The 27,184-nt window shown below is 39.8% G+C and overlaps 1 protein-coding gene across 1 annotated transcript; it reads left to right on the top strand.

Moving 5' to 3' along the window:
• Positions 1-16,381: 16,381 nt before the first annotated feature.
• Positions 16,382-24,536, top strand: IL20RA (interleukin 20 receptor subunit alpha). The gene is made up of 6 exons (XM_031504532.1): positions 16,382-16,470; positions 18,685-18,863; positions 19,545-19,720; positions 20,324-20,468; positions 21,015-21,154; positions 23,622-24,536. Exons 1-6 carry the CDS (start codon positions 16,397-16,399, stop codon positions 24,534-24,536), a joined length of 1,629 nt encoding a protein of 542 aa, XP_031360392.1. The 5' UTR covers positions 16,382-16,396.
• The last annotated feature ends 2,648 nt before the right edge of the window (positions 24,537-27,184 follow it).

Here is a 27,184-nt window from a genome sequence, read left to right as displayed (position 1 = left end):
ATCTCAGTGAACTCATTTTGGATTTGGTTTTACAAATCAGGAGTGGTCTTGGCTGTGCTCAGTGGTTTGGTCATATGTTCTGGGTTCCATTCAAATCAGGATTTGTGAATACACCACTCAAAATAGCTCTGCACCTGTGACTCAGGAGGGTGGAACAATAACTTCTACACCCATGTTTGCAGTGGTTTAACTTTGCTGGTTTTGGTAGTATCAGCAGACTGAGTCAGATCAAGACCACATGCCACATACTCCTACATGTAACATGATGGAAAATCATAACTACTCTTTGAATTAGAGATAAGGAAAAGCTCTGTTGAACGTATTAACAAGTATCATCAATGGAAGGCTTACCATGATTTCCTGGGCTGTAAGTCTTATAATAAGCAGTTTCATTTTAAAGGGATTGTGAAAAGAAGGAGATATGGAGTATTCAGAAGAATATGGAGTTTTTTTCTGTGAAGAGACACTTGTGATTTCACTGTCAAAAAGATCAAGAAAATGTGTACATGTAGCAAAAACCATGTGCTAGGAACCTCAGACTTAGAAAAAGGCTGCTTTTACTGCTCCACCTCGGGTTAGGGTTCCAAAAGCCACATAGCCTAGAACTCCAGGGACACTGGAGGGAGTCTCTTGAATAGACTCCCCATGGCACAGTGCAGTTGAGGTTCAGCAGGTGGGACCATCTTGTTTGACACCAATATTCTGTCTTCTTTGGAAGGGGACAGGAACACAGAAGGATGTATATGTCCATATTCAACTTTTTCACTGCAGGCAACCTATATGCAAAGTATCTCTACACATGTTGGCTCTTCATCTATGAGAAATTTCTCCTTGGTCATGTTTGCATTTATCAGAAGCACTTTGTAAGAGACAAAAGGCAAAGCATTTGCAAAAGATCCAACTGAACTATCTCCAGGGTTTAGAATATGTACTACTGTCATTAATTTGAGCTTGAACTATAGGTAGTGCAGCTGTGTAGATGTGTTCTTAATCACAGTTGTGTATAAGAATGGTTTTATATTGATGCTGATTGTTTTACCTCTGAGTTAAAACTACTTATTTGGTTTAGTCAATCCATCTACAAAGAACAAAGAAGCAATTTTTGAGGTGTTTCAGTTCACTGTGAGCAAAAGCAGGACTTTCTGGGCTGTTTATTTTTCCAAAATTCTGAAAATGAACTTTGTTTAAATGAGATCTAATAAACTCTCTATCGAAGGTCTTAAAGAAATATAAACATCTAATCATTTTCTTTCAGCCTAGGACTAAAAAACCTGCTGTTCTGCCATACCTTGAAAATTGTGAACTTTTATATAATCTTATATAGTAAATGATAGAAATATTTTAGGAAACAGGAGTAATGAAGAGTATGAAGAATCACTTTCACAAGAGGCACTTTATGGGGGAAGATGAATAACTGTTGTTACACTGAAACTACTGCAGCATGAGGAATAACCTATAAACTCTGTCTGGAGGAACATGAATCATCACTCAAAACTCTATTCCATAACACTCATAACAATATCATTTCACTCTCAGTTTTCTCTTTGAAAGAAAACTCTGATAGATTCATATATCAGAAAAGGGAAAAATACTATTTAACTTATTGTTGCCTACGTATACATTTATCTTCAAAATGAGAGTGAATTTCCTAATCAGAAAGGAAGTATCACAATTAAATGAGCTCTGCTTTATTTTCCTTTGGATACTTCCCTAGAAGTTTTTAAATAACAGCATGGAGGGCAGCAAAACTAGCAGTCAGGCAGTCTTCCCATCAATGTGAACAGAGTCAGAGGCACTTACTGGCAAAGCAAAAAGAATCAGGATTAGCACAAGAGACACCTTGCCATCAATCTTCTGATGAGCTGAACAGCAAGACCAGTGCCTCTTGACTGCACCAGCAAATCCTGAGTTTTAACCCGGCTGGCAGAATACAGATTCAACAACAGAGAACTGATGAATAGGCAAAGGATGTTGCAAATATGAGAGACATAAAACTGTACAGTATCAGAAAAAAAGCATCTCAATCTAACCCTAAACCAATTGGTTAAACCTAAAGATCCCTCTTATGACTTGCAAGGTGGTTGGTCAGGTTACACAAGAATCAGATTTGTTCCTGCAGTGAGCACAAAAAACACAAACCGCACTTTTCTCGGTTCTACATCTGGATTTCAAAACATAAGTCTGATAGCACCTTTTAGTGCTTTCAAGCACTTTTTCTTTAAGTTCCTCTAAAGAATAGTGCACTGCTACTGTTCTGTTGAAAGAATGCAAAGGCAAAAAATTTCTGAAATATTTTCTGAGCAACAACATAGGTTTATCTTTTCTATGTATAATTTAAAAATTGTCCAAGGCAGCCTACCTGCATCTTAAATTACAACAATTAAAAAATTTCCATAGAAAGATCAGTTGTGCAAGGCTGGATTGGATTGTGCCCACATGTCTGAAGTTTCCAGTTCCTTCTAGTTCTTTTGCTGCTCTTATTGAATACATTTGGCAATGTCTGATGTTATATGCATTGAAATGACTCTTTCATTTACACTCTTGAGTTAAACTATTAAAAGTAAAGCATAGGCCCTTGATTTTCTAAGACCATCTCTCTATTTGCTGTTAGGAGGAAAAGTCTCAGAAAAGTTCTTGTCTTCACTGATAGCAGGCCCAGATCCAGTGGGATGCATCTAGGATGTGATGCTTTTGACTGAAACTCTATTTTGTCCAAACAGGGCTTTTCATATTGCTTGAAGACAATAAATATAGTCTGTAGAAATATCTGTGCAGTCCATCTACTTCACTCTTCGCCTGCTAACACACCCAGCTCAGTCACCACCCAAGCACAGTCAACATATCACCATCAATTGGCAGAAACACAAGGCCAGACACTGCCAGCCCCACTCAGGCAAATTTCCAATGAAATTTCCAACAGCAGCTGAGACTGAGAAAGGAACCTGGGATTACAGGTAATGTTGGAGCCAAAAGCTGTTTGTGCACTGTTCCACAAAATAAACATATTTCTCAGAAATTTGAGCGGTACTGGGAATGAGAGGGAGATTGCTGAAAAGCACAACTATGACTTGATTTCAACTGCAGCTCTTGTGATCAGGCAAAGAGAAAGAAAATCAAAAAGGGCACTCACAGTCCCAGATTGATGCAATCAAGCTAGTTAACTCTCCCCACCCTATCAAACACAGATTTTCCTCACTCCTGCTGGGCTTCTGGGGCTAAAGATGTCAGGTAAAAAAAAAAAAAAACCAAGCCTGCCAGCAAGTTCCTTGGAGAAGTAAACTGCTCCTGAGCACCTGTCACATAGCATCTTATCAGAAACATTATCATCACTTTCTCACACTTATACGACAAAGGTAGAAGTTTATCCCAACACCATTTCAACACCCAGCTAAAAAGGAGAATAAATCAAAATGTCAAGGATTGGATTTTTTCCCATTATGATACATAATCCTAAATGTTCATCTGAGTTTTTCCATTGTATAGCTGAATTAACTTATTGAACTAATTTTTTATAATAAAGAATTAATTCTTCACCCTATTCAAACTTTTAGCCACCTAATACAGCAGTTAAATTCTACTCCTAACCACTCTCATGTACAATCAATCTGGAGTAAATCTGCAGAAGTTAAGAGCTATATGCAAATTTGCTGTAATGTAAATGAGAGAGATCCTGTGTTGCTAAAATGAGATTATATTATCATTAATTTCTTATGTATATCTTTTATTTTAGGCAAAAAAAAATAGAGATGGAGAGGAAAAAGATCAAACTACAATGGAGACAAAGTTCCATTGTCATGGGTGAAGATGCAGGCAGAGGTGATAGCAAATTGTATTGGCAGTGCCAAACTCTGGCAGAAGAAAGGTATTAATTTTTCTCTTCAAGAAAAAAAAGAAAATGGAAAATGAGACACTGAAATTGAGGGGCTACTTTCACTCTTTATAATACTCAGAAACTTCAGCCACATGTGACAAAGTTTCCAATCTAAAGCCAGGCTGCAGTCTTCCTAAGTGAAGCCAGCTAAGACATTTCCAAGAAGAGTAGAGGAATAAAAAAAACATGGGAAGACCTCCTCTCTCCACATCTGCTTAAAATGCCATTTATCCACAAGAGTGCAAGAAGTTTCAGCTGAATGTGGAAACACTTCCAGTTAGAGAAAGCAGTGTCATCTTTCATCAGCCTTTGTGAAAAATCTGGTCAAAATTTATTGACAGGAGCGACACTGTCCAGATGAGTACCTGAACTCACTATGCGTCCTCTCATCACTCACTGTATGTATAGTTAAGGCCATGAGAAAGCAGGATTACTTGCCTTGTGACCATGGCTTTGAAATGGTGTTTTGTCTGTGGAGTTAGAATAGAGGCTAGAAACCTCATTTTCTCACCATACTTTCAGAGTGGGCCTCTGTATCCAGATGAAGGCACCAAGTACCCTCTTCCTAACACAGGCAGCACAACAGGCAAAAAAGCAGGAATTGCAGGGAAGACACAGAGTGACAGTCAGCTAACTGGGAGAGAAACCAGTGTAGAACACACAGAAACAGCAGCTGGGGAGAGAGGTCCATCAGGAGCTTCACTGTAGTGTATATGCCTATCTGGATATGCATACTTACAATATACATTAACCTATATATGTACCATGTACAGTTTCACATCTTTTGCAAATTAGAATTAGATAAACAAGCAAGACAATAATTTCCAGACACAGCTTCTTTTACCAGTCTACCTGTGCTGACCATCACTTCAGTGGATTGATCTACAGCAGTTGTGTTGATACCTGGCTTTTGTTTGCAGAATATTCCTTTTATACAGAAAAGCCTGAGGGAAGTGGCTGGTGATGAAAGGACTAAGTGAGCAAAAACTGGCAAAATTTTGCCAAGATGGAGAAGGTAAACTTGAAGGGAACATAACAAGTGAGAGGACAGTGAATCAGGTCAGTTGGCAGGAAAGGAGCTGGCAGGGGTCCATCTAAGGGAAGAAGGGCTGATGTCTCAGCACCTTCAGCTACTACAGCCTCCCCAAGCACCCCATGAGTCTGTAGAACCCCATGAGCACAGTGTGCACACTTTCAGGTTCCCTCATCTCCTGCTCTCAGTGAGGGCTGCACTGAGCAGCTCCACATACACTCAGCGAGAGCTCTGTTAGCAGAAAAAAAACATGTTATTTCTCACGAGCCCAGGAATGCTGAGGTGGGAATGTGCCTCTGCAGCCCCCTACTCCAACCGGGGTCAGGTGGAATTGGATGCTCAGCTCCATCAGACGGATTTTGAATATGTCCAAGAACGGACACTCCATACCCTTTTTCCAGCTTCAAATTAAACGGGAAGTATTGGGGGAAATCGTATCTCTGAACACTCAGTGATGTACCACATTAGCCTTCAGCTTCCTCTAAGACAAAAAAAAAAAAAAAAAAAAAAAAAAAGGTGTGCAAGAGCGAAGAGCGTCCCGCTCACGTCTCACGGCGGTTTCGAGGGAGAGTTACTCATCAGTGAAAGCACTGAGGGATGCAGGAGAATCACCCCGCACCTTGGAGACTGTCGGGGCGGGACCGCGCGGTCGCGGCAGCGCCACCGGGCGCTCGCCGGCTCCCGCCGCTCTCCCCGGCCCCGCGGGAGCGGCACGGCCCCGCCGGCTCCTCCTCCCTCCTCCCACCTGCCCTGCCGTGCCGGGCCGCCGCCGGGCCGGGAGATGCGGCCCCGATGGGCGCCGGGCTGCTGGTGCTGTCGCTGCTGTCGCTGCTGTCGCTGCCGCCGCCGAGCCCCGCGGCGCGCACAGGTGGGTGCCGGCGCATCCCGCCCGGCGGGCGCTGCCAGCTCGGCTGCTCTCCGCCGTCCGCCCAGCCGTGCATCTGGGGCTCGTGGCTTGGCTGCAGGAGGGGAGCTGGGCGTTTCTGTAATGTTGCTTCATCTTTTCCTTTTCTCTGTAATTCAGCTGGAGTTTGGTTTTACGAAGCTCTGTATTGATTTTGCTGTCAGCTCTAAGTTCGTAGCGTGCTCTTGAGATAGTTCTTGTTATATACCATTCGAGTAATTCCACAAATACCTTTGGTGTTTGTAGGTTCATTTCTGTTTGAGGCACCACCCTCAGGAGTCCAACTGAGCAGCCAAGAGCTAGATTAAAACGAAAGTCAGGGTGGGGCTTTGCCAGAGATAGCTCGTGGGTTACTGTCTTGAGTGGCTCCAAGTCCCGTCTCCCATGTTGACTGTATCATATGGTGGCAGCCACACATCCAAGCACGGGAGACGGAGCAAAAAAGGTGGCAGCTGGAGTGGGCTGTGGGAGCAGGATGTTACCCAGTGAGAATGAGTTTATAAACTGTAGCCAGGAACGTGTGTGCAGGAGGAGTCCCCTGCTGCTGTTAAAACCATACGTTATTTCTCTTTTTTTAATGTATCTCCTGTTAAAAAATGGGAGCAAGGCACTGGAGGGATTAGCAGATCTTCTAAGAAACCTACTTTGCTTTTGTGCTTTTGTTCTTTGCTGCAAGTGTTGCCTCCAAAACGCAATGCATAAGGACAGAGTCTACTCCTATTTAACTCCACAGCAAAACTGTCTGATCATGTGAGAGCTGGAATGTAGTGAGGAGGTAACTCTTTTGGCAAACTACTCCGATATGCATCAGTGATTTTGAGTTGCTTTCAGAGGTACTAATGCCAGCTTCTCTTCAAGTAACTGACCACATAATTTTCATCTTATTTTAGTCCGATAGTCATCAATGCAAGTATTGTGGAAAATCTGTACAACTGGTATACAGTTACCCTTTAAAAAAAAGCTTTAAAATGTGTTTAATATACTGGTTTTGATTCCAAAGAAAGTTTAGAAAAATTTCTAGGGGATTATGCTGCTTTTGTGTAGTGGCTGTTCAAGGCAGAAGGGAATCTGTTTGCACATTCCTGAGGTTTTATGTGAACGTGATTTCAGGGTTTTGTTGACAGTCAGCAATACAGGCAGGGAAGGGAGAGCTGTGCCTTCCACTGAAGGCTTAGAACGTTCATTTTCATCTTTTTCAGTGTGAGACTATGAATGTCAGTAAATGTTAGCAGTATTTTGCTAAGAAATTATGTGAAGTGTAGAACTGTCATAGCATTGCTCATGTGCTTTCTCTGAAGTGAAGTGATAGGCAGAGGAGCCACTTTTGGGTACTTTGTTCCAACAAAAGAAACCAGGACCCAAGTAAAGCAGTTTTACATCAGGACTTTGCAGACTTGGATTCTAACATCTTACGGGATCTGTCCTGTGCCTGTCTCCTTGAGATCTCTCGCCAAGTAATTTTCTGACCTCCTTAACAGCAGCATTTAAACAGTAAATTATAGCTTGACTTTTGCAAAACACCTTTTGTTTTCACTGCAATGTGTTAGTGGGCATGATTTTATTCTGACTGGATTACATCCAGTCTCTAACTGTTCTGCAGTCTCTAAGTGTTTTCAGGCCCTGCTGTCTATAAACTGTACCTCATAGACTATCTGAGCAAGGATAAAAATTTCACTTGTTGTTGCACCTGGGGTTTTTAATGAATTGGTTTTACTCAACCATTTAAAAATCTGTACTGTAGAACAAATAAAAAAGTGCAGAAAATGTGAAATAAAATGGAAATATTTTTTTTTTAATCAGTGGGTTCAAGAAATGTTCAAGCGTGTTCAAACACATTCCTCTTTACCTCGTGGGAGTGTTTAGCAATATTTGAGGAACTGATGAAGATATGAAGGAACAGTCAGAATTTTCTAAGTGGTAGCATATTAGTCCAAGCTTCATCTTAAATCCTTCTGCTTGCTTTTCTGGGAGGTCTCCCTAACCACATTCTTCTGCAGTTAGAGAAACCTTGAAATCCTCGGCCTGTAGGGTGCAATCTCTCTCTTGTAGATCCATAGAGAAGAATGCACTTGCTACTACAGTGTATCCTTATTCTGAGGAAAGGGAAATGAGTCTTAACGTTGTACTGCAAAACTAGAAGAATTTTGATTTATTTAAGGCATATTTTACTATTTTCATTCAGGTAAGGTATGTGATTTTGAAGCAAATATCAATTAATTTCTCTTACTTTTTTTTTTATCTGTATTGTGACACAGTCTTGGAACTTGATTTTTCTGGATGAGGATGTCCTCAAAGATGTTCTTCATCAATATATCTAGTGCAAGTACAGCTGGTCCAATGTTAAAATGCAAAAAACTGAAATGTATATAATGTAGACAAGGTTTTCTCAGTATAAACATTTTAATCTAACAGACCTGCTTATACTTGGTTGCAGTCCTTGCTAGCATACATCCAGCCTTAGGTCCTACTGGAGCTGATATGTGGCTATATCAACTACATTTCATATGATGCAACCTTGAAAATTCTCCCTTTTTAATGTTTTCTTATAGCAGTGTAAGTTGCTTGTTCTGCATTGACACACCTGATTTAATTTTTTTAATTTTTTTTTCATATTCCACTTTGTCATATTTTTACTAATAAATAGAAATTTGAGAAGCAGCTTCAGGCCTCCCTTTAAGCAAATTTTAATGTGTTTTCTTTCACAGTTACAAGAACTGTACTAGAATGTACAAAACATCTCTTTTGATATTGTTCTGGGAAATACAGAATAAAAGGGTAGAGATGGGAAAAGTAGTGGGGAAAAATTGTAAAATAGAATGATTTTTTGAACTCTTGGTTTGAAAATTTTGTGCATATAGTATTTTGTATAACCTAGTACGTGTCTATATACTTTGCAGGATTGAAATACATGTCTGTTGGTCATAATCTGTGTGTTTACCAGAAAGAGCATAAAGCTTCAGTAATAAGAGTAGAAGTATATTGGGAAGGGGCTGGGTTGGGGGGGGAGGTTGAGCTAGGGTTTTTTGCACAATACTTCCTTGCTCTTTGCTACTATGAAGGAAAGAGGAGTAAATGTAACAGAAATAAATAAAAATGGATATTGGCATAAGGAGAACTGCAGTATATGGAGGAGTGTCATGTTGATATAGCTGAAAGGCTTATCTTTACCTTCTCACCTCCAGCTTCCAATCTCATCCCAGGCTATTCTAGACAGCACTGTGATCTAGCCCTAGCACTTGGCTTTGTGTGTGATTCTTCAACTTCACAAGTTCTTACTGTCTGATAATTAGAGGTGGAAATAGTTAAAGAAGATAGTTCATTCCATAAAGGCACTTCCAACACCTCTGGGATTTGTGAATAAAGCCCAAAACTTGGATGTGCATTGCAGTTCCCTGTGAAAACACTCAGGTTCACCGCTGTAGCTGATAACCATTCCTTTCTGTGGCTCTTGTTGTCAAGTGACCTTTAAAGTCTTAATACCAAGAGAAGCAAGTGGTTATGCTAACTCAAGTAATTTCTGTGTGTGTGTAAATCATGTTTATGTTTGTTTATATAGTTTTGGCTTGTAGAGATTTCTTCTGATAGAGCTCTCCCTGAGAGGTCTTACTGATTATCTGCAAGTCAGAGAGAGAGAAAGCCACAAGAGCTCCTGTATTTTAAGAAGCTTAACTTTGTAAGATACTGAGTTTTGGAACTCAGGACTATCTCTAGAAGGAATTTAAAATGACATACAGCTCTTTTATTTGTACTTGATGTGGCCCCAGGAGTTCTCTGCAACAGTTCCTTCCCAGAGGCATTGTCTGTGAGAGGTGAGGCACTGCAAGCTTTCTGGGAGTGTTGGTCCTTCCTCTCAGATCTTGGGTGTAGCAGGTGTTCAATTTTCATCTTCTTAGGATTGCCTTTCCCTCATAAAGAAAAGGCAAGTGCTCATCCTCCACCTTTGTTACATTTAGTCTCCTGTCCAAGGCAAAATGTGAATTCAGAATTGTGGATTTCACTAACTGAAATTGTTTTGAAGAAAGAAAAGCAAAATCCCCGCTCTAGAAAAGCCATCAGTAGGTCACAGAGCAAGGAGCAACATCTATTAGGCAATAAACATAATGCTGTTAGTTCTAATTGGACTATTGTTGCCTAATAGCAGTTAAGTCATTGCTGAATGATGAAAGCCAAACACAATTTAGGTTCAGTTTATATGTAAAAGATAGATATTTTATGTCAAGATAGATTGGGAGTGTACCAAAATGTCGTGTATGGCAATTTGGCTGATAACTGTCACAGAGCATCATTTTTACAATATTTCAAATAGAAAGCTTAACTCTTGGATACTTAAGAAAACAAATGTAAAATGTCAGAGTTATTCTAACTAAGCTTTCATTTTCTTGGCTGTTCAATATGATTGATCTAAGCAGTAATAAATGGGTAGTGCTGAACATGTTCAAGGCAGCAAAGAAAAACCTCAACATTGAACATTAACAGGCAATTTTCAATATTTCAAATAATTCCAAAATGTGTGTTTTGAAAAACAGCTATCAGATCATGGCATTGTGTCACCACTGGGCTTTTAAAATTAATGTAGTTCTTTTTGAAAAAAAAAAAAAAAAAGATTTCGTATGCCAAACTTAACAAAACCTCTTTCCATTTTAAATTAAAAAAGAAACCAGAAAGAACCACACTGGAACCAAATCAAACTATCAAGCACAAAACACCTCAGTCTGATTATATATCTGAAAGCCTTGAAAGGGCTGTGACTAATTTTAGGCAAGCCCACCTTGAATTTCACTCACCTTGTTTGCATGTTTCAGGCCACTCAGAATTAATAGAAAACATACCTACAATAACTCTCACCTGCTGGAGTGCATCAAGCAAAGGTGTTTGCAGCAGGGCATGGGGAAGATGGTGGGAGCTCTGCTCTTGTACTTGCAAACTTTCAACACAGTGGGAAGAAAATTCAGTTTATTTTATTTCATACATGTTAGTAAAAAAGGAATGGGTGTCAGCTGCCATGGTCCTCTCTAGCAGTCTCTTAACAAGCCTTCAATGGACTGGGAAGACTTTCTCATCCTTTCTCGGGCAGCTGTTTCTGGACTGAGTCTGAAATGTCCTTTGACCAGTGTTCTCTTTAGAAGTGTTTTTGGTAAGTTAGGACATGGTTTGGATTTATAATGGCAAGGCTTCACAGGGAGGAGGAGAGCCTGTCAGGGCAAGCCACAGCTTCAGTCCCACTTCTGTATCTGCTGTTTTTCTGGCTGTATCTCTACTCACACTCTGACAAAATTACCTCCTTAGGCTCACCTGTTCCCAACAGCAGCCTGCCAATTTCTTGAAGAACAAACCCATGTGTCCCAGCCTCATCCTTCTCCCACCTTTCCCCACCTCTTCCCTCAAGTTTTTCCCATCTGCTCCACCACCTGATTTTCATGTAGTTTTGTTTGCCTTTCTGTCCCTGTCTTTTTCCCCCATGAACAGGGGATGGGAGTGATGGGCTCCTCTTGTGGGAGAGCAAAGAGTGTGCCTTGTGGTTAGCTCTTGAGTGCTGCTATGACTTGAACAGGAAATCACCTCTGTGCTCCTCCCCACGTTCCCACCAGTGCCGCTCAGGTCAGAGGGTTTCATTAACCTGACTTCATACCCTGCAACACGAGAGTCCCAGCACCCCACCAGGAGAAAGGCAGCTGAGCTGTAATGGCTCCCATGTACCCCTCCTCCTCCTCCTCCTCCTCCTCCTCCTCCTCCTCCTCCTCCTCCTGCTCTTTCTTCTCTTCCTCGTTATTCGGTCTGTTGAGTTCAAGTCAAAAAGAATCTGTACAGAGAAAAGCTTTAAGGATAGCTTAATTTTTAATAAGTTTACTTATTTTTTTAAATTGTTGCTAAGATGATAAATAAGTAATAAGTTTGCTAAAGTGTATTCCTGGCTTGGCTGGGTTTCCTTCCCTCTATGTAATTTATGATCTACAATTTTGGCTCTTCTCAGTCCCCCTGTTTATCACTTGGTGCACTCCCTTGCATACCTGTATGGCCAGTGCTGACTTGCCTGGAGCTGGAGATGTGCCAGAAAGACAGCCCCAACACTCTGCTTGTGAGGAACACTGAGCACGATGCTAACTGGACATTTGCTCTAAGTCTGACCATTTTTATTTTTATGTTATACTTAACCATGTGTTTGAGGGACTATTTTTCACCAAGAACATAACAATCAAAGCAGATGAGCTGGAGGAAGAAAAGAGAGAAAAAATGCCTCAAAAAATGAAGAGCAACAGCACAGGAGGAGCAAACAAGATGTAATAGGAATATGGTGGAAGTCACCCAAAGTTGAACTGAAAGACTTAAGAAAGAGCAGGGGCATAGAGCATTCATTGCCAGAAGCAGTGTATCCTAGACTGATCCTTAATTGCTTGATGCTCCACTGGTGGGTCTAAGCTACAAGTGGGCAAAGGTAAATCAGGAACTCAGGCTGTTGGAAAGGCTGTCCCGTCTCAGGGGTGTGTAAGTGAGGGTTCAATCCATGGCCTTGAAGCAGCGGCTGCAAATGCTGAGGCACAGCTGCAGGGATGCCTACAAATTCAGTACCCAGCACAAAGGTTTCCTTTGCATCGGAGGTGCTCCCAAGGGCCACTTTTGTGTAAGAATACATGTCCACAGTTGAAGCCAAAGTCTCTGCCATTGTCAGAAAAGCAGTTCCTCTTTTGAATTCTGAGATGACTGTAGGGGAGGAGTTACTGGCTTTTACTGCTGTGGGTAGCAAGTCTGTTGCAGTAAGGCTCATCTTTCTATCTTAATGCTTTCCACATCATTCACTCTCCTAAATTGTACCCTACAGTTGTTTAGAAGGTTCTATGATCTTCTTTGTTGCTGTATTTGATTGGATAATTTGGTGTTTGCACCTCTGTGCCATGTCACAGTAAAATACAGCAGATGATCACTCTGCTTGAGAGGGCTAGAGTAAACAACAGTGGTCACACAGGAGGCACTTGGATACCAATAGGTCAGCTTTCAGTGGGTCCTCCACCTTCTCCCTACCCCAAAATTTTTGCCACTGCGCAGAAAAAATAATCTTAACTTTTCTGTATTTATATATTTTTATGCTTTACAGCTGCTGGGTTACCCAACTGAAGTGCAAAGCTAAAAAATCTGTCTAGAGCCAGAGGACATGGGTAGTTGCAGCTGTATTTGTTCTGCAGCACTGCCATTAAACACAGCTGTTTGTCACCAAGACAGGCAGGGGGACCTCCTAGCAGGGAAAACACAGATGCGCTGAATGCGTAATAGTTGTAACACAGAATTTGTGTGTGCTTATCCTTGTGTCTGTATGTATGTCTGTGCATGTGTGTAGATATATGTGGCTATAACCAGAACTGAGCTTTGAACAGTACTGACTTGAGCAAGACATGTACTTGGCAGGGACCTCTATGTGATTAACACTGACCAGGTCTTTAAACCTGGCTGGTGATTTCATAAAGAGAAGGTGAAGCATCAGCCATGCAGACTTTTACTCATGTGAATAATCTCTCTGACGCCAGTGGGGTTTTTCACTTACATGCAAAGGTGTTCTCAGGCTAAGTCACCTCTGTTTTGGAGAGTCTCACTATAGCTTATTCTAAGAACAGGACTTGGCTGATCCTTGTGGTGAAGTTTGCAAACCTGTATTCTTACTTTATTTCCAAACCAGATGTCAGTCATGAAGATGTACACAGTTATCTTATTCAAGGTTTGATTTACAGCCTTTCCAAAGACATAAATAAGGGTTCCATTTTTTTCCATGCAATGAATTAATGAAGTGACTTAGCTGTACTGGAAAGTGAATGACAGCCATTGCTAGCAATCACTGTGGCAGATTAAACCTAGCAAAGCAACATGGGTGACTGATTTCTGCTCCTAGGGCAGTACAAATTGAAAATGCTCTGTGTGACACCCATGCTATGAATCTTGATAAATGGAAGTAAAATCAGAATATAACTAGATGCAATGTGTTTAAAGACTAGAAACTGAAGGACTGAAGACAAGTTAAAAAACTGAAACATGCAGCTGTTGCATATACTTGAATCCTTTCCTGACTGATAACCTGGAACATTCAAGCTCTATGTATGATCTGTTCTCTACACATGTCTTCTGATACTATTGATCATCAAATAGACATGAAGGAATTCATTCTTAACTCTTCCTGGAGACAATATGTATGGTAGTTTTATTCTTGTTTTACACATGCAGAATTGTGGTATAACTGACTTGCACAAGGGTAAGTAAGGGTGGGAGTTTTTTAGTAAAGGGGCAAAACCAGAAATAGAAACCAAATCTCTGTTGTTTCATCTCGTGGAAAGTTAATGGTCTCAGCCCCTTCCAAATCTCACTGAGCTGGGTTAGGTGGGAGCATACCAGCAGTGTTGTAATGCTTTAGATCTTGTAAAGATACAGCCTGTGGCTTCTACATGCTGAGATTGGCTCCTCTGCTGCAGTCAGTGTTTCTGTTTTGAAACTTCATTTACCACAGCAGAAACCACAGTGGGAGGAGGGAAATTAAAGTTAAAAAAAAATAAAAATGTCAAAGAGCCAGTTTCACATGTTAATAGTTTAACAATGTTTTAATGTAACAGCCAAACACATGACTCTTACTACTTTAAAATGTGCTTGAGGAATACAAATGTTTTAAAATAAGGGTGGACACATGTGGAAAGGTACAGGCAAACAACTTTCTCAGCTCTCCTAAGGAGCTTCATCTTTACATTTGGATTCACTTAAAGCAATTGCAGAGGACATTTATTTTGGGGAAATGAAAACCTTTGATTTTCTAGATTCTGTATCTCCTACTTGGAAGCAAGTGTTAGAATAAGACAGATTCCTGGAGAATCCCTTTTGCTGCATTTATATCCCCTGGCATCCTGGAACTTTTTTTATGTTGCTACCAAATCTGTAGTTTGAGCTCCTACAGGCTCAAATATCATGGGACATTTCTGCATCCAAGTGTCTAGGAAATGGGACTTTCTACTTTTTGGAAATAGATAAGCTTGCCCTAAGGACTATAGCTGACAAAACTTGTTCTCTGACTAGAAAATGGAAGCCACTGAACGCTGTCTAAGTGCTAAAGATAAAAGAGAGCAGCATGAGAAATACCTTGGATGAACAGTTTGGTGATCTGAAGATACAGATGAATGTATATATGTATGCTCAGTACAGCATTACTGAGCAGCTAGAGGCTTGGAAAACCAAGGGTTTGCACTGAGACACTTTGAAGTAATAGGTCTCTACAGAACTGCAAGGAGATTGTTTAATCAATGTATTGAAGAGAAAATAATCTTCTACTGTTTGTTTCAAAGACAGATAGAAGTCTGCACATTAATCAGGAAAATGGTGGTGACTTTTGCTTACAAATGAAATTATATGTTACATATACAGGAGGATGAACACTATTGTTCTAGTAATAGCAAAATATACTATGAAAATACCTTAAAAAGATCTCCTTATAGAAGTAACAGCTCAAGGACTATTCATTTGAACAAGTTCATTTTATTTCCCACTTTCTTTGCTTCATTTTGTTATACCAAGAACTAGAACTGCATTCCTGGAGGCGGAGATTAAAAGGTTTTGAAAAATCCTGAAAAACCACAGAGTTGCTTTTTCTCTTCCCTATTATGCTCTTGTGGGTACATGCAATGGGAAGCTCCTTCCCAGCAGTGGCAGCTTCAGGGCTGGTCTCAGGGTTGCTCCCCCCAGAGCATGGCAGGAATAGCTGGGGCTTGAATCATAACTTTAAACTTGGGAATTTTCCCCTGGGCCCACAGGCTTAGTTTTGAAAGCAATTTAGCAATGTGGGCATCTTCATGACATTTATTAGATTAGAGGTGGGTATCAGAAAGATCTGAAACTGTGTTCTTAGGATACCGAAATTTGCCTATTTATTAATTTCAAAAGCTGGCGCAATGAACAGCAAGTTAGATGTGTGACCTTACAGTAAATGTTTGCTTCTGACTTTCAGAAGAATCAAAAGGGATGATCAAATGACACTGGGGCTATTGTGATCATCCAGTCCAATTCTCCAGAGTAAAGTCATACTTCAGTTTGTAAAGCTGTGTTTGCAGTATATTCTGTGTGTCTTTTTCTAAAATGCCTGGTTTGCCTTTTAAAAACCCACTCAGCTACAAGAAGATTATAGTAAAGTATTAAGGATATTTTTAAAATTTTCAGTGTTAAATTTTTCTGATATTCAAATACAGTTGCAATTTTAAAAATGTGTGTCTCTTCTAGGCCAAGCTTTTCTAATTTTAGCTTCCAGTCCCTGAATATTCCCGTGCCTGTCATAGGTGGCAAACCATTTTTGTTAGACAAAAAGCACACTCATAAAGGTGGAATGTGAGACTGCACTAGGTAGGGACACTTGTAAAAAAGTTGATGCCCCATAGCCAAACACATTACAGCTTTAATGCTAAAAATAGTAGAATTTATGGTCTTTTTAAAAATAGCTGTCTCTTTTGGCTACTTTGGGAGTCTATGCATTTGCTAATTCTTAGTGCACATTGTTCCTTTCTTATTTTCTTTCTCAGGAGAGTTGTATTGTTCTTTGCCCAACCCTAGGAATGTCCGTTTTGAATCTATAAATATGAAGAATGTCCTTCACTGGTCAGCACCAGAAGGCACAGGTGATGGAGTAGTCTACAAGGTGAAGTATGCAGTGTAAGTTGGTTTGTTTATTTTATCTCCTACTGAATTTTATTTTAACATTTTAAATAATAATTTAAAAAGAAAACCCAACTTTATGCAAGGTATTGCTGATATAAAGTAAAGAAATAACTAAAGTGTGAGCTAGACTTAATCAGTGTGGTTTTTAACTTCTGCTTCTGGCACTGTTTACCTCACAGCAATTAAAAAAATGTGTAAGGAGATGTTCTTCCTATGATAGAAGTGTAGGAAGAAACATTCTAATACTAAGGAAGCTTTTGAAGGCATTCCTCCTAATATGAGAGAGAAGAATAAACACCTGTGCTGTGGACTGGTATCTGTCCTTATACATCCTCTGTACACACTTAAATGGATATGGAAATGTATGGTTCAATCACATAAATACCCAGTGTGTCATTGCTCTTTCCTGACAGACCCACTCCCCCAGATTTTTTCTGATCCAGCAAGGCTCTCTAGGAGAAAATCCACCAATGTTACCGAGCTTTGTACAAAACCAAGTAATGTGGTTGGAATCAGGTCCTTACATTGTCAAGGTCTGCACCTTAGTAGGGTATCAAGGAATTTGCATGAGAACCAGACTTCATTTCCTTTATTCCCACTGAGAGAGCACTGTGTCATTCTGAAGGGCAGTGCTAGAAGTTTGGCTTCTAAATACGTGTAGCACTGTTGTCACAGATCATGTAATGCTCCCAATCTTTACCTCTAAAATTTACACTTCCCTCAATCTAAGAACATTTTCAGAACAGTAAAATGATTGATGATACCTAGAAGTTTCCTGTAACTTAAGAGTGCTGAGCAGTTACAGAGTGAAGGATAATTATTGTCATGGTTTAGGAATAGTGTTCTCCAATTCAGAAGCTCTGCTGAAAAAACCATGGTGCCACTTGCTTCCCCTCCACCTCCATCTGGAAGCACAAAAGACAAAGGTCACAGATGGAGCTAAGAACCATTTACTGGAAACAGCAATGAGATTAGACAATGAGCAGCGACAGCAGCAATATTAATGATAAAAACGTACAAAAGAGAGAGTGCAAAGGTAACCTGACTGCAGCCATGCCACCCAAACAGCTCCCTCCGGTCAGGACCAGTATTACCAACACTGCTCCATCTGCCATGTTTCCTGCATGGGGAAGGAACACCTTTCTTCTAGGAATGTTCCCCTGGCATTGATGGAAGATGGCATTGAATAGTATTAGAATTTTGGCCATGCCCACACAGCTCCAGGCTCCACCCCCTCATGGTTACTGCAAGAAATTAACCCTGTCCTTGGCAGAAACCAGGACTTGTATGGGAGGTAGAATGTTCAGAGAGAACTGTCTGCACTGACTCTGAAAGACCAGCTGGTCCATGAAGAGTCTGTAGCCATAGATATGGCCGTCTTTCACACTGCACACAAAAACACACAGGTGCCTCTACCCACCCAGGCGAGAAAGGCCTTGAGATAGGTGGAAAATGCTGGTGATTCCACCTGGAAATCCAGCATTTTCCACAGCAGAAGCTGTCACATGCCCTTATTAATTAGCAGCCAAAGGGGAAATTCTTAATGTGAATTATAGGAGCAGGAACTTCTGAGCAAGTCCAAACAGGAATTTTCCAAGGAAATCTTGGTTTGTTCTACCAGTGTATAAAAGCTGGTCAGTACCAAGGCATTGTTGATAGGAGATATGTGGCCTTTTTTTCAACTAGAAGGGTTTTGAAGTTCATTGTGTTCCAGTTAAGACTTTCTTTTAAACTAGAAAACAAGGCATCAGGCAGGAATGGTTTCCTGTCATTCACCTTGGAGACCCTGGGCATGATCTGTGTCCATACTTGAGGATTAGTCACTGACCATTCGGACTGAACTCTTTGTTTCCATATAAATAGTTATCCTATCTCTGTTACAGTGTGTATAGAATCCAAAACAGAGCTGTGGAGAGATCTCCAGTCTGCACAGGCAAACCTTGACTTAGATTGGTATCACTAACATCCCAGTTAGTTTCATCTGGCTTCTTCTGGAGAGGGCCTACTCTAATTTATTTTTCATTAAGTACTTGTGGAAGTCTTGTGCTTCATCTCAGCTGAAGCTGGGATTCCTTGAAATTTCAGATTTCTGCTAAATACAGAAACTGTTTTATCAGCCGTAATAAAGCAGAGAAAATTATATTATGAGGTGACTAATAAAATGGAAATAGCTTTTATACAGCTCCTTTCTCTTTCTTTTCAATATAGATACGGTGTTGGCAAGTGGATTAGAAAGCCAGAATGCAGGAATATAAACAGAACATGGTGTGACCTCTCCAGTGAGACCTCTGACTACGAAGAACAATACTATGCAAGTGTTAAAGCATTCCTAAATGGGGCATGCTCTGACTGGATGGAGACCACACGATTCAACCCTCTAACAGACAGTAAGGAGAGCTAAGCACACAGCCAGATGTTCAATGGCCTTGATTAACAATGTGTGCTCAGACTTCACGTGCCTTCACAGTGTATGATATTTTAATTTTAGCATGAAGTTGCATTTTTTCATTTGTTTCACATTTATTCTTATATTCTGATTTGGACAGAAGTAATTAAAATGATAAAATTGGAATTTGTATATATATATATATATAAAATATATATAGTCTGGTATATACTGAATTCTTTATAATGCTATCGTAAAGCCTTACTCAAGGCAAATAAAATCTGTGACACATTCACAGTATAAATAACTCTGATTTTGAAAAGGCTTTGTCAAACCAATCAGTAAGCATATTCTAGAGCCCAATGTTTCTTATCTGTGCCAGATAATCTAAGAAAATACTGGTAATTCAGCCTATTTTAGTAAATTGAGTTTCAAGGTTGTTTATCCTATGAAGTCCCAGGAATTCTTTGGCAAAACTCCAAGTCAGTGTTCACTCTCACTGTAAAGATCCTCTTAGTTATCTGATCAAATAATTTTCTTCCAATGTAAATAAATTTTTCAAAGCTCTACTTAGACTCCCCCAATAATTGCAAAAATGTAGTATGATCAGTTTGATGAAACTGGTCAAACCAGTGTGCTTCTGCTGAATTTGATGGCCTTTTGTACATGTTCGTTTTTCCAGCTAAAATAGGTCCACCCATGGTAAGTGTATCTTCTACTGACAGATCTATTTCAATCATTTTGACTGCTCCTGAGAAGTGGAAGAGAAGTCCTGAGGAAGAATCCATATCTCTGCTTCAAGTGTATCCTGGCCTACAGTACAATGTGTCTGTCCTCAACAAAAAAACGAAGAAGCGGGTAAGCTTTGACAAGGCTTTGGAACTGCTCCAATTAAATCTGTGCTCTGTGCTTCTTGAAATGCCAAGATTAGCAAATATGCAGTAGACAAATGTGGTTTGGTGGTTTGGTTGGTGTTTGTCTGGTTTGTTGAGAGTTTTTTCACAAAGGTGCAGGAAATATAGCAATAACTTTACTTTGGACTCCAAGGTCTACAAAAATTCTGTTCCCTAAAGCTCCTGGCTTTTCTAGAACATACCAGTTTGAAATATTTTGTGGGACCACACCATGTGCATGCCATGGGGGTGTGTGTGAGGACAGGGCTGGAATGATGCTTTAGCTCTATTTCAACATCACCACAGGAATGTGGCCAGTAGTGGCCAATGGCCCTGCTGCATATGAAGCATGAAATTGTTCAGTAGTGGTACAAGAATCTTTGATTGGAAGAGAAAATAATCAGATATGATGTGACTTAACAAGTAACTTGAACGTTGATTGCATTTGGAGGAAAAGGATACAGCTGGCAGCTCTTAGAGTATCAACCTTTCTAGAAAATGTGTATGCTTGTGACCTTTCTGTGGTTCAGGAGTTAAAGGGGGGGAAAATACTTTTATTGTCTTCCAGTGGTTCTTCTCCATCAGCAACAACACCTTGGTTGTGCCCTGGTTAGAACCTGGAACAGCTTATTGTGTCAGTGCACAGATACACGTCACCACACCAGTTTTGGACAGTGGCTTTTCCAAAGAACATTGCATTACTACATTGAGAGGTATGTGTGAGGTGGCAAATTAAAAATAAAAAGATGCAAGTTAGAAAAAATCATGGTGATTGAATTTTTGAGTTTTTTATGTATCTAGTTTGACAATGAAAATTAGCATGGTTTCTTCCTTCTCTGTGCACTTATACCAATAAAAAAAAAAAAATCTTTGCCTCTAATAAAGCATAGCTGGGACTGACTGGAAGGTTCATCAGTACCTCAGAAGAAAATTGTCTGCATTCTTTGAGTTTCAGTGCATGGAGAATATTTTTTCTCCTTGAATGTGGTTTGGGAGTAGCAGAGCTAGGTCAATCTGAAGTTAGCAACAGGAGAACCTAAGGGAGTTGTTACTTCTTTATAGAATTTAATTTAAAATTTAGACAATAATAATAACTACCCTGTAGCTCAAATAATTTTTTTTCCATTTCCTGGAAATTCCTTGTTTATCCAAAACATTTGCATTCTGTATCCAAAGTGCTGTGTGGTGAATGCACATATTACTGTCTACATACATTAAAAAGTTGCTTGTTACAATCAGAACTTTTGTTTTATTAACAGACAAAACAGAAGATGAGACTATAACAATTACATTTGGATATATTATGCCTGCTACGCTGGCTCTCCTTTTTATTTCTGTGGTATGCTATTGGGTGCACAAGTATATTCACATCCACAAACAAAAACATCCAACAAACCTGGTAAGTGTCTTCTGTTGCAGGAGGTCACTGCCAACCTTGGCACTCACAGCAGAGCTGTGTGTTTTCCAGAGTTATAAGCAGGCTTGGAGGTAACTGTGGCTAGCTCCAAATAAAAGCTCTAGTTGCTACTGAGATCAAGAGAAGAAAACCACATTGAGGGTTATTAAATGCAAGAAAAACAGTAATAACTCAAGTTTGCAATGATCAGAACAGAGCTGTTGGTTTTGGAAGAGTCGTTGCCTTAAGCAAGGTCTGAGGTACACTGGGCAAGGTCTGTCATGGTGTCAGAACTCTGTAAATTTATCTAAGATGAATCACTGTGTAAAGTCATTTGGACAAAAGTTACTTGTTGAATACAGAAACAAGAAGGGAAGACAATTAACGAGTACAGAAACATGATTTTTTTTTTTACTATTACTGGTTATTACCAGATTTTTTACACTTAATTGTGATTGTGAAGGGTTTAACACATATGTTTCATACAGATAATTTAACCTGGATTTCAAGAATACTTTGAAATATTGTACCGTTTCCTAACACCCAAAAGTGTATAAACTATTACGTACTGTTATTTAGACAGGCCAAATACACTTTTTGCAAAAAAAATGTTCTGAAATTTCTTAGTGCTGCAAAGTTTGTTGATTTTTAGAAAGAATACATAAAGTCTAGGAAATGTTACTCATTTCCAGCTCGTAAGCTCAACAGAACTTTCTCACAGGTATCTTTAAGCAAGTTGCTTAACCATAAACATGCAATTATAATAATGAATGAAAGCTTCAATGTTAATCCAATCTGTGTGACACCGTGGGATGGGAGACACAAGGCAGTTGGTTTCAACATGCTCATTTTGCTGCAGAAGATTAGAGAAGTGCAGCGGTGACAGGAGAAATCTTCAGAGAGGGACTGCGAGTTCAGAAGGGCTCAGAAGGATTGGAGCAGCCGCTGCTGCAGTGCGTTCAGACGTGCACAGAAATGCCTCCTGCAGCTGAGGAGGTGCTGGCGGTATTACAGAGCCGTGGAACCACAGAGTGGTTTGGGTTGGTAGGGGCCTTCAAAGGTATCTAGTTCTGACATGGGCAAGGACATCTGCCACTACATCAGGTTGCTTAAAGCTCCATTCAACTTGACTTTGAGCACTTCTTCTTACGGGGCATCCACAGCTCCTTGGGAAACCTATTCCAGTGCCTCACCACACTCACAGTAAAGAACGTATTCCTTATACTCAGTCTAAATGAACCCTCTTTTATTTAAAACTATTGTCCCTTGTCACTACAAGCACTAGTAAAAAGTCTGTTTCTGTCTTGTTCTTTATCTTTTGTTCCTGGGATGCAGGTCATGGTATGAGGAGATAGCTTGGTCTCTTGGGGAGCTAACAGGACAGAGGTCTTTAAAGTCCAAGAGCATGAAAGGCTACTTCATAAAAAATTTCCACTCAGTAGCAGACTAAACTCCTAACTCCAGGAGTTATTTTCTCTAAGATGTAATTTGAATGTTGGGAATTTTTTTATGTTCATTGCACTTTTTAATGACCATCATGGAGCTTCAATTTTATTTCTCCACCTCTGGATTCAGTCAACATTAAAGTAACAAATTTATATAGACCTGGTATTTTAATTATGCTCTCTGGCTTTCCCAACATAGAGACTGTCCCATATGTGCACCCTGTGTGGCTGGAGGGACATGAAATAAACTGTTTGGTCCAGCATTTCTGACTTGTGCAACCTTTCAGACTACTTGGTACATCAGTTAGTGGTCTTAGTCTTCCATTCAAGCTTGAAAGCACTGAAATGCACATTCTGGTTGTTTTTTCTGTTCACTCCACCAGTACTCACACAGTGTTGATCCCTGTCAAAACTTTTACTCATTTCAGAAAGATCCTTATGGTTTAATTTGATGATTTTGCACAGATTAATAAAAGCAGCCTGTGGTGGACTACACAGTGCAGGCTATGTACACTGTGCTTCAACCTGATGTGTAGCTTTCTCTCTGAAAGGAAACCTGCTATTATTTTATTCTCTGTAAGTTATACATTAATGTTACCTGACACTGCTTGTGGGAATGGGTTGTGACTGCCTTTTCTCTTCACTGGTAAAAAGGAGTGGAATAGATTCAGTAATTTGTGGCCCAAGAGCAAAGACTGATGTTTTCTCCAAAGTCATATGAGTTTATTGGTTGATTTGGAAACACAACCTGTATTTGGCAGAATTGTTCTAGCCATTATTTTGATATGAGGATGAGGGGCAAAGATATAAGAAAACTTATCATAATATAGCTTTACTTTAGATAGAACAAAAAAAAGGATAGCTTACTGACACTCTTGAATTTTTACATTATGAACTTCCTTCTTCCCTAAGTTGAAATAACCTCCTAATAAGGTCTAGCCTAGCATTATATTTTAAAAATATAAGGTAGTATAAGAAGATTATATTTTTATTATACTTCACTCAAAATATTACTTACTTTCCAGGTATGGCCATACACTGACAAATGCAAGGAATGGGTCTTCATACCAAGTGAAAAAATAGTGCTCAACCTTATCACTGTTAATGGGGACAACGGTGAGGAATCCAGATATCTGTCGGAAGGGAAAAGTCCCCATTATAAGACAGTTCACAACGACACTGAAGGGAGGGATTTGCCTTCTGAACAAGTGCTGAAAGCAAGATATTTGCTTGATTTTTCCTGTGAAGAGATTTCACTCAAAGAAGATACTTTAGTGGAAGAGAGCCAAACTGGAAACTGGGCATCTCATGGCTGGTCTGGAATACAGAATACTTGGAGAGATAAAAATGCAGGGGTTGTAGAGTATGAGCATGATGTAAGGACTGAAGAAGTTGGTCCTGATCAGAAACTAGAAGAGAAATTTTCTGCCCCTGGGGGGCCACAGGGTGAGCCAAAGGTTGCTTTGGGGGACTTGGTTGATATGGAAACAGGACAGCCATATTCCCCCCAGCTAGAGATATGGGTAGGAGACCTTTGTTTGGGACAGAAAACAGAGGAACTTAATTTGAAGGTGGTTGATGCAGCAGATGAATTGCCAAGTGAGACCCATATCAAATTCATGGACCTGGATACTGAAAAATCTGGGCAGACATCCTATCATCAGCTGGAAGAAACCACACAGGGCCTCACAGAGAAAGAAGGTATGCAGACCATATTAGTTGATTGGGATCCTCACAGTGGAAGACTGTATATTCCTACTTTGTCCAGTGTTGAAAATCAGGTGTGTGAAGGAGTATTCAAGTATGATCATCCTGACAAAGACAGAATTTTGCTCAGACTCTATGAGAGAGAGGTATCTGGTGGATCACCTGAGGACCAAGCAATGTATCTCCTGCAGTTCAAGGAACAATGGGGACTTCATGTAGAAATGGAAGACTGAAAAGTAATTTTCTAAAATATTCAAAAATGCAAAATCTTGTTTATTTTGCTAAAGAGAGTGATAAACTCAGGGAAACAGACATGTCTTAATGTTTTGAAGTTTTTGGAACCATCACAGTTGAACAATTTATTCATCATATGTTATTTATAACAGTTTCCAGATGTGGTATAAATTATTATGACATCAATCGTAAACCTCTTGTGTAAAATATGATTGTTGTGAGGTGATACTCTTAAAAAATAAATAAAAAAAGAAAAAAATATTTTAAAATAAATATTTTTACAAAAGATGCTCCTGTGGGAACCCCAGGCTTGCTCTGAGGTCCCATGTGGTGGTGAAATTTCTCCTCCAACCCGTGCTTCCAAAGAAAAACTGCACAGGCTTTTGCTGTTTGGTCTCAAGGCAGTTTATTGTTAGTTATCTAAAAGATTGTCTTCTCGGGCTGCGGCTGCTTGGTCAGCAGCCCAGGCAGAGACACACACACCCTGACATGCTCTCTGTCTGCTGTCTTCTTCTTCTCTCCCCCACCCAGGGCTGCTGCTATCTTTTATATGATATATTACGTATTACATGTTTATAGTTTTCCCCCAATACCTACTACCTATATTACAAAGTGCTTTTCTACTCTAAACCAATCTGTGAGTGCCAACATCACCAAGAACATGGAGGCAAGGAAGAAGAAGGAGGAAGAACAAGATCAGCCCACTTTCCTCAATCTTAAAACTTCTGACCCCCATGTACAAAGTAAAAACCCTCCTGTACAGGTGCTAAAACCCCCCTGTACAATACTAAAAAAATTTCCCCTCTGTTTTGTAACTACTTTTACTATACTATCTAACCCTTTGTGACTGCTTGTTCCACCTCCAAAGTTGGTAACTCATTCCATGGCTCAAACTCAAAATCACAGCTGTTTCCAGCTGTCTGCCAGGGTCTAAAATGCTTCTGACCAAGGCCTGGAACCTCTAAAAATGTCTGAGAGACATTTTGAGTTCCAACATGCTCCCACCTTGCAATCCCTTGCATTACCAGCAGTTATTTTTAGGGGAATAAAAACAACTAAACAAATTTTTAAAATGGGTAAAATGTAGGGCAAAGGAGTTCAGTGAAATGGTTGTAATCTACTGGCTGGACCATGTCTTGCCCAGCCCTAGAGACAGGCAGCTGCGCATCTGTCTGATCATGCCCTGTGAGTGTGTGCTCCTGTCCGTGGCAGGAGCAACTCAGAGGGAGAGGTGAGCCCCAGACTCATCACTGCTTCAGACACTCCACACTTGCTGTGCCACACCAGGGATGTGCTCCTGGGGGCTGGCTTTTACTGCCTGCTGTCCTCATCAGCTCTGCTGCTGCAAGTTCCCTTTTTCTTCAGTCATGTGATATTTAGGATAGCAACATTACAGGACATTCTAGAAATCACTTACTAGGGCAGATGGCATTTTTCTTTTCAAAACTTGTCACTTTTTCACTAACTGAATCTTTTCCCTCCCAGTACACCAAAAAAAAAAACTCACAGTAATGAGTTGTTTGGTTTTCAACAGGATAATCAAAAAGCAAAAAAAATCTGTACCATTTAAAAATTTGTATCTTTCAAACCAGGACATGGTTAGGTGTTTTTTTAAAGAATGACCTTTACCTAAACACTTTTTCTGAGCTGTTGCTGTTGGCATGACCTTAGCATTCTCTGTGACTGTTCATCCTTTGAATTGTTCAGTTGTAGTCAAAGACTTTAAAACCAGAAATCACATTAGGATATTTCTAATTTTTTCAAATTTCAGAAGGTAAAAATTGTCCTCAGCTGATTTTTTAATAAAGGTATCGATCATGCAGCAGTATTACACCTATGTTACTAAACACCTTTGTTCATGAGGAATATTACAGAAGAGAATTATAGCTTAGTGTAAAAAAAGAAAATGGTTGGGGGAAGTGAATTTTTTTGCTCCCCAAAAAAATCAGTCATTCAAAATCTTTCTCAGTATTTTCTAAAGATTTCTTAACTAACCTCTTTGTGCATGATCTTGTCATTTTCTTTTGCAATGTAGGGCCTCTAACTCAGGGGTAGAAAATAATTATTTGCTTTTTTCTAATAGCCCCTTGAATTTTATCCAGTTACTACTGTCCCTCACTTTGCTCAGTGTATACCCATCAGTGTATATCCACCCATATGGGCAGATGAGGATGTTTCAGCCCTGTAAATATTTTAGTGTATGTCAACCAACATTCCTTGAAGAGGAATGGGTGTGTGTTTCCCCTGGCTTATTTGCCAGCTGCTGGTGTCTGCTGCTGTTTTTTCTGTTAGGTGAGCAAGCCTTGCACCAACAGTTAAGTATAACTGCTTGTAAGGATATTTAACCTACCATAATCAACTAGTTCCTGATTAAAATTTGAAAACTTGGTTGCTTATCCACAGAATCTAACTTCATTAAGTTTTTTTTTTTTGTGATTGTAATCTTTCACTGCATCTTATCCTGTTTTGTTTTGTCTTTTTGCTTTTTGGTTGGTTTTTTGTTGTTGGGTGGATGTTTTCTTGGTTGTTTTTGTTTTTTTTCTTTTCAGTAACAATTAGGTTGTATAGCATTTTTTTCCTCTACTACTTGAAAAGGCATCACCTTCCTAGTTAACAGTACTTGTGATTAAAATACAGTATACTGAGA

The sequence above is a fragment of the Lonchura striata genome, chromosome 3 (assembly GCF_046129695.1).
Source record: "Lonchura striata isolate bLonStr1 chromosome 3, bLonStr1.mat, whole genome shotgun sequence".
In the NCBI taxonomy this organism is placed as follows: Eukaryota; Metazoa; Chordata; class Aves; order Passeriformes; family Estrildidae; genus Lonchura; species Lonchura striata.
This window is presented reverse-complemented; position numbering and strand designations above follow the sequence as displayed.

Coding starts and splice junctions, on each gene's coding strand:
- IL20RA (XM_031504532.1), top strand. CDS start 16,397: ATGAAGAATGTCCTTCACTGGTCAGCACCAGAAGGCACAGGTGATGGA. Junction 16,471..18,684: donor TACAAGGTGAAGTATGCAGT/GTAAGTTGGTTT, acceptor TTTTCAATATAG/ATACGGTGTTGGCAAGTGGA. Junction 18,864..19,544: donor ATTCAACCCTCTAACAGACA/GTAAGGAGAGCT, acceptor TCGTTTTTCCAG/CTAAAATAGGTCCACCCATG.